The sequence below is a fragment of the Macaca mulatta genome, chromosome 10 (assembly GCF_049350105.2).
Source record: "Macaca mulatta isolate MMU2019108-1 chromosome 10, T2T-MMU8v2.0, whole genome shotgun sequence".
Taxonomy (NCBI): domain Eukaryota; kingdom Metazoa; phylum Chordata; class Mammalia; order Primates; family Cercopithecidae; genus Macaca; species Macaca mulatta.
The window spans coordinates 28,218,121-28,230,659 of record NC_133415.1 but is presented as its reverse complement, the minus strand read 5'-3'; the positions used below and the strand labels follow the sequence as shown (position 1 = coordinate 28,230,659).

Sequence of the window (12,539 nt, the reverse complement as noted above, 5' to 3'; positions counted from 1 at the left end):
AGACTGGGCACTGCAAGGTGAGTAGAACCAAAGACTCTGGCAGAGGACAGACCATAGGATCTTTTTGGAGGACCACAGGCAATTACACACAGATCCTCGACCCAGGAATCCCACCTCTAGGAACTACTGCAAAAATCCAACAGGGCTCACAGTGATTATGTATTGGCTAATTGGAAAACAGCCTTCAAAAAATCTGGAAATAGCCAGGCACAGGGCTCACGCCTACAATCCCAGCACTCTAGAGGCCGAGTTGGGCAGGTCGCTTGAGCCCAGGAGTTGGAAACTAGCCTGGGCACCATGATGAAACCCCATCTCTACAAAAAATACAAAAATTAGTCAGGGTTGTTGGTGTACACCTGTAGTCTCAGCTACTCAGGAGGCTGATGCTTGAGAATCACTTCAGCGAGAATCGCTGGAGCCCAGGAGGTCGAAGCTACAGTGAGTTGTGATAGTACCATCGTACTCTAGCCTGGGCAACAGAGTAAGACCCTGTCTCAAGGAAAAAAAAAAAATCTCGAAACCACTCTGTCCCACCATGGCACCTGGTTAAATAAATTATGTCCAATTCACACAATGGGTTGCCAAGCAGCCACTACACAGATGGTCGAGGAGTGTGCTTACTGACCAGAAAGAAGGCCAAGATACAGTACTGGGAAGAAGCAGGAGACAAAAGAGGTCACATAGTGTGATTCCACTATACACATAAAACTGATTGAATTTTGCTTACCTGTATTTTCCAATTTTCCTTTTAAAAAAAAAAAAAAACCCACTATTAAAGCTGCTACCTACATTTTTTTTTTTTTTTTTTTTTGAGACGGAGTCTCGCTCTGTCGCCCAGGCTGGAGTGCAGTGGCGCGATCTCCACTGACTGCAAGCTCCGTCTCCCGGGTCTCCTGCCTCAGCCTCCCGAGTAGCTGGGACTACAGGCGCCCGCCACCTCGCCCGGCTAGTTTTTTGTATTTTTTAGTACAGACGAGGTTTCACCGTGTTAGCCAGGATGGTCTCGATCTCCTGACCTCGTGATCCGCCCGTCTCGGCCTCCCAAAGTGTTGGGATTACAGGCTTGAGCCACCGCGCCCGGCCGCAATTTAAGACATGTACATCATTCATGTCAACGTAATAATGAGCCTCCTCAAGGTATTAATCTGGAAAGCCTGTGCCAACTCCAGCTCCTCCAGGAATGGAGACACTAACAGGTAAACACACAGAAAAAAATGGGATGGCATGGATTCACAAAGCAGAACTATGATATAAATTATGAAAGCTTTCAGTACTTGTAATTGGGAACAGTCCAGGTCTCACCAGTGAACACACAGAGAAACAGCATACTGCAGCAGGGTGCCAGCTCTGCCCAGACACTGGGACCACTATCATGCCCTGCCCAACTTCTCAGTTTGGTGCGGGTGGACTGCAAGTCACTCCTACCAAGAATAACTAGAAAATGAAGCACCTAAGAGTGAGAAGCAACACAGGGAGGAAAACCAGAGCACAAGTAGAAATCTGCACATGGAAGCCTTGGGAGAGGAGGAAGTGATGCGCTCCTAGTGTGCTTGGCAGGAGAGAGCAGAGACTGGCCACAATGCTCAGCAGGGCCTCACGCCCCAAGGTGCACAAAGGCTATGCAGCCTGTGAGCAAGGAGAGGTCTGTACAATCCCAGCACAGTCCAAGCTGCTCAACAGATGGTCCAAAGGTGCCTGCATCAGCCAAATAAGGGACATGGTTTCTCTGAGACCACATGAAACTTGAAGGGTGGCCATCAATGACTTCCAGAGAGAAAACCCAGAAGGCACTGAGCACTTGGATGATGCTGGTTCTCAGTAGGCACATTAGCTGTAGCAAGTTAAACTCACTAGCCACCCTACAGTCCTGCAGAGGGGAGGCCTGGGAAATCTTAGAACAAGAGGCAATCAGCAGGCCTTAACCCAGCAGCATTCCTCCCTACTCATATCAAATGTATAAAATGCCCTGAGAGTCAATTTAACATGCTGCTTTAATTTTTTTGTTTAAATGACTGTCAAATCTATCAGGGCTCTCACAGGTATATGTATCAGTTCAGTCCCTGTTATGATTAATTGTATGTGTCTATTTGACTGGGCTACAGCATATCCAGACTTTGGCCAAATATTATTTTTGGTGTGTCTGTGAGGGTGTCTTTGCATGAAATTAACATTTAAATCAGTAGACTGAGTAAAGCAGATTGCCCTCCCTAATATGGGAGGGCTTCATCCAATCAGTTGAAGGCCTAAACAGAACAAAAAGGCTGATCTTCCCCCGAGTAAGAGAATTTTTCTGCCTGACTGCCTTTGAACTGGGACATTGGGTTTTTTCCCCCTACCTTCTCACTAAAACCAAAACATCAGCTCTTCCTGGGCCTGCCAGCCTATAGACTGAAAGTGTACCATCAATTCTCCTGGTTCTCAGGCCTTTGGACTTGGACTGGAACTATACACCATCACTCCTGGGTCTGCAGCTTGCTGACTCACCCTCTAAATCTTGGAACTTGTCAGCTACCAATACCACATGAGCCAATTCCTTATAATAAATTTCTTTCTATATACTTACATACATCCTACTAGTTCTGTTTCTCTGGAGAACCCTAATACAATGCTCCAACCCAAATCTTCCCACAAAGACTTGAGTTTACCAAGCATAACTTCTCCTACAATGAGAGAGGGGTACAAAGAACTAAAGAAGTTGGTAGGGAAGGAAGGCTGAACCCCAAAGATGGTCCCAAACTGTAGGAGGAGCATCCAAGAAGAGACTAAAAGCCTCCAGAAGAAGAAACTGCTAGAGTCAAAACATGGCCTTGTAGAACTATCATATTCTGCTGGTGGGAGTGAAATGAGGGGCAACCTACAGAATGAGTGCATATGTTCACTGAAAGACATATACAAGAATGTTCATAGCAGGTTATGACTAAGAACCCAAATCTGGAAATAACCCAAATGCCCACGTACAGAATGGCTACATTGTACAAACGCACATAATAGACTACACAAAAATAAGAAGACGTAGTGACTGCTGTGCCCCACATGGGTGCGCTCACAGGCAGGATGACAAGCAGAAGGGGCCAGGCTAAGGAAAGCACACATTTTCCTTAAAAGGAACTGACTCTACCTAGAGAAAGTTCAACAACAGGCAAAGTTCATCTTTGGTGACAAAAAGGAGAAATCAAGGTTGCCTTAGAAGGTTGTAAAAAGTGGAAGGGACCCAAAGTAACCTGCCTCCTGGGGCGCTGCACATGAGCTGTATCTTGACATGTTTTCACGTATACAAACTGACAGGTCTCAGATTTATGCACCTTATTGTATGTATGTTTTGCCTCAATTAAAAAGATTTAAAAAGTGGTTATGGAGAACAAGAACTGGAGGTGAGAAGGTTGAGCAAGGCCTCATCTATCTCAACACATTCTATCCTATTCCTATTTGTCTTTTTAAAAGGAAGAGAAAAAAAAGACTCTCCAGCCTCCAGAGCTGAGAGAAATAAATTCTCGTTTAAGCTACCCAATCTATCATATTTTGTTATAGCAGCATGAACTAAGACAGAAAGTGGTACCAACAAGTGGGCTGCTGTCGTAACAAATATCTAAAAATGTGGAAACAATTATTTTTTAAATTTTCTTTAGAGACAGGGCTCTGTAGCCCAGGCTGGAGTGCAGTGGCACAATCATGGCTCATTGTAACCTCTAACTCCTGGGTTCAGGTGATCCTTCCAAGTAGCTGGGACTACAGGTGTGCACCACCCCGCCCAGCTAATTAAAAAAAACATATTTTTAAATGGGGTTTCACTATCTTGCCCAGGCTGTTCTTAAACTTCTAGGCTCAAGCAATCCTCCCATCTCAGCCCCCTAGAGTGTTGGGACTACACACATGAGCTACCACGTCTGGTGTTGGAAAGAGCTTTAGAACTGGGGATAGGCTTAAAGAGTTTTGAGGAGTACACTGGAAAAAGTGAATATTGGTATGTAAGGATTGTTAAAGGTGATTCTGGGCCAGGCGCAGTGGCTCACAGCCTCCCAGCACTTTGGGAGGCCAAGGCGGGTAGATCATGAGGTCAGGAGACTGAGAACATCCTGGCTAATACAGTGAAACCCCATCTCTACTAAAAATACAAAAACAAAAAATTAGCCAGGCTTGGCGGTGGGTGCCTGTAGTGCCAGCTACTCCGGAGGCTGAGGTGGGAGAATGGCATGAACCTGGGAGGTGGAGCTTGCAACGAGCTGAGATCATGCCACCGAACTCCAGCCTGGGCGACAAAGTGAGACTCCGTCTCAAAAAAAAAAAAAAAAAAAAAGGCGATTCTGACGAGGGCTCAGAAAGAAGAGAAGAGAAGAAGTACAGAGACAGCTTCCATCTTCCTAGAGAATAAATAATCATGTACAGAATGTTCATAGAAATATAAACATCAAGGGCAATTCTGCTGAGATCTCAAATGGAAATAAAGAACATGCTATTGGACAATGAAGAAAAGATGATCCTTGTTATAAAGTAGCAAAGCACTTGGCTGAATTATGTCTATGTTCTAGTGTTTTGTGGAAGGTAGAACTTGTAAGCAATGAAATTTTGGCTATTTTGCTGAGACTTCTAAGCAAAGCATTAAAGGCATAGCCCAGTTCCTCCTGGCTGCTTATACCAAAATGCTAAGATAGAGAAAATAAGAAGGCATTGTTAAGCAAAAAGGAACCAGAACTTAAAGATTTAGAAAATTCTGTCTATCCATACTGCAAAAATTGAGAAAGTTTGTTCTGAGAACACTATGCGTGTGGCTGACCAACAATTTCCTTATAAGATCAGTGGGGGTATGAACCACAGATTTAATCAGGTACCTCAGCAGAAGCCAGAAAGGTGGGATTATACCGGCAGAAACACTGCTAGTGGGGACTAATGGGAACAAAAAAATGAGAAAGAATGAAAGAACATCAAGAATATATGTTATCCTTCAAGGAAAAGGAAGAAGAACCTCAAAGGTGATTCAAAGATCATCTGAGCTGCCACTCCCACCACAAACCAAGAGGCTAGGGCTAGTTCCTTAAAGGGTGGGGCCACTTCGCCAGTTTGCATAGGCCAGGACGTCTCAACCTAGCATCTTGCCAAGCCAAAAGGGTGGGGCTTGTCCCTCTACCTACGTGCTATGAGGGTGATGTTGCCACCTCAGTGGGCATCAAGGGCGGAGCAAAGAGAATTATTCCTGAGCCTTAGGACCTCAAATTTGCTTTGCTAAGTTTGCTAAGTTTTGGGACCCATCACCCTTTCCTGCTTCCCTATTTTTCCCTGTTGGAATGGAAATGTTTATCCTGTATCTGTTCCACCATTGTATTTTGGAAGCACATAATTTATCTGTATTCACAAGTTTACAACTGTAGAGGAATTTTGTCTCAGGATGAATTGTACCTCAAGTCTTACCCACATTTGATTTAGATAATATTTATTTTTGTTTCGTTTTGTTTTTGAGACAGGGTTTCACTGTGTCACCCAGACAGGAGTGTGGTTGCACAACCTCGACTCACTGCAGCCTCGACCTCCCAGACTGAAGCAATCCTCCCACCTCAGCCTCCCGAGTAGCGGGGATGACAGTCATGTACCATCAAGCCCGGTTAATTTCTGTATTTTTTGAAGAGATGGGGTTTCACCATGTTCCCCAGGCTGGTCTCAAACTCCTGGGCTCAAGTGATCTGCCTGCCTTGGCCTCCTAAAGTGCTGGGATTACAGGCGTGAGGCAACATACCCAGCCAATTTCTTTTTTTTTTTTTTTTTTTTTTTTTTGAGACGGAGTCTCGCTCTGTCACCCAGGCTGGAGTGCAGTGGCCGGATCTCGGCTCACTGCAAGCTCCGCCTCCCAGGTTCACGCCATTCTCCTGCCTCAGCCTCCCGAGTAGCTGGGACTATAGGCGCCCGCCACCTCGCCCGGCTAGTTTTCTGTATTTTTTAGTAGAGACGGGGTTTCACCGTGTTAGCCAGGATGGTCTCGATCTCCTGACCTCGTGATCCACCCGTCTCGGCCTCCCAAAGTGCTGGGATTACAGGCGTGAGCCACTGCGCCCGGCCTACCCAGCCAATTTCTTTAAGCCACCCAATCTATGGTATTTTTTTAATGGCAGCCCAAACAGACTAAGACACACAAAATGGGACAGTGCAGGGAGGAAATAAGATAGCCATTTCTTCTGTCAAACAAACAAAACCTTGCAAAGCAAAAAAAATAAAAAATAAAATTAGACAGCCAAAAGTAAAATCATTCAGAAAACATGCTACTTTATTACTACAAGGCATTTAACAAATCAAGAAAGAGATGCAGAATAAAGCAGAAATCTAAGAACATTTCCATTCTCCCTGACAGTCTGGCAAAGCCCTTCAGTGTTAACTTTGGCTTTCAGTTTATCCAAATTACCTTTCCTCTGCTGTTCCAAAAACCACTGGCACATGGAAGAAAGCATTAAAGCATGACTCACTTGTGTAATCACTGAGGGTGTACAGTACAGTGATTAGGTTATCCAAGCAAGGCCAGTGGTCAGGATTGCACCGCAGCCCTTCCTCAAAAGCATGGCGAGCCAGGGGTATCCGGATGAGCCTCAGGGCCACATGTCCAATCTTATACCACAGGTTGACGTCTGTGGAGTCCAGCATCACTGCCTGGAAGCAACACAAGCAGAGGGCAAACACAAACACACACACACACACACACACACACACACACACACACACACAGAGAGGGAGAGTCAGATCTCTCCTTGAGCAGGCACCCCGGGGATGGGAGGAGCACAGCACTGGCACAGCCACTCGAACTACCCAGGGAAATGGCAAAAGTGCCATGACTATCTTATAACTGACAAGCAATGCCAGCTCATCTTTCCTGGAGTCACACGTTTCCAAGATCTAGAGCAATAATGACACATAAAAAGTTACAGGGACCAAGTTATTTAACTTAGAACTTTTTTAAAAAAAAATTTCTTTTTTGAGACTGAGTCTCACTCTACTTCCCAGGCAAGAGTACAGTAGTGTGATTATAACTCACTGCATCCTCAAACTTCTGGGCTCAAGCAATCCTCTCGCCTCAGCTTCCTGAGTAGCTGAGGCTACAGTGGCACATCACCACACCCAGCTAATTTGCAATTTTTTTTGTACAGACATGGCCTTAGTATGTTGCCCAGGCTTGTCTCAAACTCCTAGCCTCAAGTGATCTCCTGCCTCAGTCTCCCCATTTTCTTGATATATTTTGTCAATCTGAATATCTATATTCCTTACATATTTAATAGGTAAAAGAAGTAAAAGGAGAAGAAAAGAAAATATGGGCCAGGCATGGTGGCTCACACCTGTAATCCCACTTTGGGAGGCTGAGGTGGGCAGAATGCTTGAGTCCAACAGTTCGAGAGCAGCCTGGGTAACATGGCGAAACTCCATTTCTATTAAAAATACAAAAAATTAGCTGGGTGTGGTGGTGCATGTCTATAGTCCCAGCTACTTGGGGGCATGAGGTCGGAGGATCGCTTGAGCCTAGGAGGTCGAGGCTGCAGTGAGCCCTGATTGTGCCACTGCACTCCAGCATGGACAACAGACTGAGACCCTGTCTTCAAAAAAACTTGAAAAAATGAGAGTCTTATGGGATTCAAGAAAATTCATGTACTTTGAAGACAAACCTCGGTTCACATCCCTACTGCAACACTGATTAGCAGAATGATCCTGAGCCTCCATTTCCTCATCACTAAAGTGAGGATAAAGACTCCTTCCTTGCAAGATAGCATGAGGATTAGTGTACACATAGGAAGCAAATAGTGTAGTGTCTGGTGCTTTAGAGGTGCCCACAGACAGACTGATAGTAACATGAAATAACAGCAATACTATTATAGCTGAAAGTATTAACATATTGAATGCTCAGTTTCAGACTTTGGTTTTCATACTATTATGCATACCAACTCACTTAACTTTCACAACTACGCTCTTTTTTATTATTCCCACTATATTGGTGTAGACCTACAGACACCAAGAGACTGAATCACTCACTCACAGCCACACATGCACTGAGCAGCAAAGGAAGAATTCACACGCAGTCCTCTGCATCCAAGCACGTGCTCTGCCCCAGCCCCTGCTCTCCAGGCCTGGTCAGTACTAATTGTTATCACCTATGGACCTACCCTAGAGCCTTGGGTACTATAGCTTGGTGATCCACCACTACAAACTCTTCTTTTTGGCCCACAAGACCCCAACCTCATCCTCTCCACCAAGAGCTTTCAAAACACCAAGGGAGCTAAGCACTGCCAAAACCACACCTCTAAGTAGAACTCCATGGCTGTCTCCAGATCCTCCCGCTGGGCTGCCAGCTGGGCCAAGTTCTTATATGTGGAATATTTCAGTATCAGCCCAGGGTGTTTCAACCCCTCTTTCTCATCACCGGATGAAACTGCCTGTGAACAAAACAGAAACAGAAGTGATAACTAGGCCTTGTAGCCTTAGCAAGCAGCCAGCAGGATACTTGCCTTCCAGGCTGGCCTCTGCTGCAGGCCCTTGAGCCAGTCTAGTGTTGTCCACCGCTGGAAAACGAAGGCACTGCACCATGTGTTCTTATAAGACCACTCCTACTCCAAGCACTCAGGGAAGAACAGACCACCTTGAGGTATTAATAGTTTGCAGACAGTCTGGGCATCCATAGAGATAGAGAGAAGCTGCCTCACCACTACTGCCATGCCTGAGGGTTCAAGCCTAGAGAATAACATTTACAGCATAGGTAGACCCAGCCAGCAGCTCCAGGTATAAGATAAAAGACAAGGTATGAGCAGGCTTTCTGGGGGCAAAGGCCTAGAGCTTCACCCCAGGCATTCCAGGATTAGGAATCAACAGGCTGAGCTCCCAACCCTATAACACATCACATGAGCATAGACAATTGTTAATTTAACTAAAACATTAGTGTCTAACCTCTGTAATTAAGAAAAATAATTCCTACCCTAAATATCAAGAGTTAAAGTGAGCTGAAAGACTGTAAGAATTGCAAATATGTTTAATATGAAAAAAATATTTCATTACAGCTTTAATGACCTTATATTCTAAGAAACTGCTGATTAGAAAACTATTGCTCCAACCACAGGACAAAGACTAAAACATTTTCTAACAGAAAAAACTCAGGGGCACCAAGAAGCTCTTTCCTGGGACAGGTGGCTTCCACACATTGCTCTTCATGTTCTGAACAGGTAAGACCCGAAGACATGCCACCCTCAGGAAGCATCCCTTGACTAATCCAAGAATCTACCTACCTCAGAGGTCTTAAGGAACTTCTTTAAGACTGAGAAGCTCAAATGAAGCCCCATTCAGTTATCTTCTACCATCATCTGACTTATCATACAAAAAGGCCTCCAAGAACCAGCTGACCAGGGCTGGATCCCAGGTACCTCTGTCCCTCCAGGTACAGAACTCTTCAAACAATAGTGGGAACAAATTTACAGAGACTGAGTGAGTCTACTTCAGACTAAACAGTCAGCAATACACATGCACATGCACATAACAATGGATGCTCTTAACTAATCTCCACCTAACAGACTACCTACATTCAACACCACTCTCCATTCACCCTGAAAGGCTTGCCCCAGCAAGTCCCTCCAGGACACCCACCAGTCAGGCTGAATGCTTCTTAGGAGTCAGCTGTGGTCCAGGACCTATTTATGCCAATCTTCTGCAAAACTGTAATTATGTAATTAACATTAAGTATGCCGATGCAATATGAGTGTAAAAAGAAACTGTTCTATATATTTTCCGTATTTTTCAGTTGCTTACAATGAGCATGTTTTTACTATTATAAGCAAGGAGGGTGCTAAAACAACCTTGTGAGGCTGAAAGTGATATAAGGCTGAAAGTGATATAATGCGCACAGAAAGATGCACACACCTACAACTAAAAGGCTGACACATGACCATGCCCTTAGGTAAAAGGCTCCTGCCTAGCAACTGCTGGATGCTGGGCCCACCCGGCATTCCACCATGGCCTGAGAGGGAAGACCAACATGCTCTCCAACTGGTCCATAACCAAAGCTCAGTAAATATAGAATAAACTAATTTTCCCTCTCTGGGTCCTCACCCACTTCCTACTAACAGGAGAGGAGGAGGTCACAAGTTCCATACCCCTAATTCCAAGGCACTGTAACCAGTAACCAAAGAATCTTGACAAGCTATATAATCAGAAATACAAAGAAATACCTTGAGTGAGAGAAGGAATAGATGCTTTCTCCTGACAGTTAGAACTCAGTATTCTATGTCATCGGCAGCAAAAACCATCAAGGTTTTTTGTGTGCTTAAGTCATGTCTGCAAGTGTCTGCATGCCTAGCACTGTAGGAGACTCTGCTCAACTGAAGGACTGTGCAGTCCAGTAAACACCCATGGAGCTTATCTGCTTCCTTAATGCACATCATCTGCATGTTTGAGTACTTGAAAACAAACGCCTTTCCTCCTAATGAAATATACACCTTCCTAAATTAATTTCAGGTTGGGACCAATTCCCAAACCTCCAGTCAACATCTACAGTCAACTCAAGGATTAACTCACTCACCACTACCATAGTCCCCATGCTATACCAGGTCTTGCTCTGACTGCCCCTCTCTGCTGTAACCAGTGTCCCCAATCCTTCTGATTATATTCAAAACTCCATGGCATGTCTACACAGACTTGCCAAGCTCATGGTCTTTCACTCAAACGGCATTTGCTAAAATGTGCTGCCAACAGGATCATTAGGTATCGGCAAACCACGGACTCCAATTCTGGTTTGAATGCTTCACTTACTTGGATGGCTTTGAGCCATCAAGACCTCACTAAGCCTCAGTTTCCACATTTGTAAAACCCAGCTACTGGGCAGAGTGGCTGTGAAGATTAAGTAATAACGATAGCTGGCCTTTAACAAGCACTTACACCAGGAATCATTCTACATGCTTCACTGGATTTACTCAACCCTCATAAAAACTCAATGAGGCAGATACCCTAGAGGTGGGGAAATACGGGCAGAGAGGTGAAATAATGTTTTCGAGGTTCCCCAGCCAAGAAACAGGAGAGCAGAGGTAAGGCCCAGAGCACCCAGCCCCACAGCCCATGCACTAACCACCACGGCACACTGCCTGGCCTGCTGGTGCCTCACCTCCCGCAGCAGGCGTGCCTCCAAGAGCTCATGGTAAGCTTTGGCAGACTCCTCAAACCGGTCATGTTTCTGCAGATCAAGGGCCTTGTGGTACAATGCAAAAGCCTCTGCTTCCTGCAAATCAAGACAAGAGATGTTTTCATACAGCATAAAGATCTGTCTTTTTTAAGCCAAAAATGTGTGTAAGGCAGGGCTACAGTCAGAGGAACCAACCATGTGATTAGATAGCTGGAACTTTCAGCTCCCCCACCTCCCAACTTCCAGGAAGGGAAGAGAGGCTGGAGATTGAGCTGATCACCAATGAGTTAATCAATCATGCCTATGTGATGGAATCTCTATTTAAAAACCCTAAAGGACAGGGTTCAGAAAGCTGCTGAGTTGGTGAACAACATCAAGGTGCTGGGAGGGTGCCACACCTGGAGAGGGCACGGAAGCTCTCTGAATCCACCCCATACCTTGCCATAAACATCTCCTCCACTTGGCTGTTCCTGAGTTGTATCTTTCATAATAAACTGGTAAATGTAGATAAAGTGTTTTCCTAAGTCCTGTGAGTCGTTCTAGTAAAGTATCAAACCTAAAAGGGGTAGGAGGTAAGAATCTCTGATTTTATAGCCCAGCTGGACAGAAGTGTAGGTATCCTCGCACTCAATGCTTGCAATTGGCATCTGAAGTGAGGGCAGTTTTGTGGGATGAGCTGTTAGTGCTGCAGAGTCTGACACTAACTCTGGATAGCTAGTGTCATAACTGAATTGTAGGACACCCAGTTGGTGTATGGAGAGTTGGAGAATTGGTTGGTATGGGGGAAAAATACCCCAAACATATGATGTCAGAAGGGTTGTGAGTAAAAAGTTCAGTGTGAATGGTTTCCATTGCAGGCAAGGCACAGCAGCTCACATCTGTAATCCCAGCACTTTAGGAAACCAAGGTGTGAACCGAGGAGTTCACGCCAACCTGGGCCACATAGAGAGACCCCTGTCTCTACAAAAAATTTAAAAATCAGCTGAGCATGGTGGCCTGGTGTCTGCAGTCCTAAGCTACTCAGGAGGCTGAGACAGGAAGACTGCTTGAGCCCAGGAGTTAGAGGTTACAATCATCTGTGACCATGCCACTACACTCCAGCCTGGGTAACAGAGTGAGACCCTGCCTCTTAAAATAAACAAAAACTGATTTCCTTTTTTTTTTTTTTTTTTTTGAGACTGAGTCTCGCTCTGTTGCCCAGGCTGGAGTGCAGTGGCATGATCTCCGCTCACTGCAACCTCCACCTCCGAGGTTCAAGCTACTGTCCTGCCTTAGCCTCCCTAGTAGCTGGGACTATAGGCATGCACCACCACGCCCAGCTAATTTTTGTACTTTGAGTAGAGACGGGGTTTCACCATGTTGGCCAGGCTGGTCTCGAACTCCTGACCTCAAGTGATCCGCTCACCTCAGCCTTCCA

At 45.3% G+C, this 12,539-nt stretch overlaps 1 protein-coding gene across 28 annotated transcripts in view; it reads right to left on the bottom strand.

The window, feature by feature from the left end:
* Nucleotides 1-12,539, bottom strand: part of CABIN1 (calcineurin binding protein 1) — a 164,009-nt gene that overhangs the window by 132,440 nt on the left and 19,030 nt on the right. For all 28 annotated transcript variants that reach the window (XM_077950308.1, XM_077950323.1, XM_077950312.1 and 25 more), the window contains exons 4-6: nt 11,105-11,218; nt 8,262-8,396; nt 6,447-6,627 (exon numbers count right to left, since the gene is read on the bottom strand). In XM_077950308.1, coding sequence (XP_077806434.1) covers nt 6,447-6,627; nt 8,262-8,396; nt 11,105-11,218 — 430 coding nt within the window. The remainder of the gene's footprint in view (nt 1-6,446; nt 6,628-8,261; nt 8,397-11,104; nt 11,219-12,539) is intronic.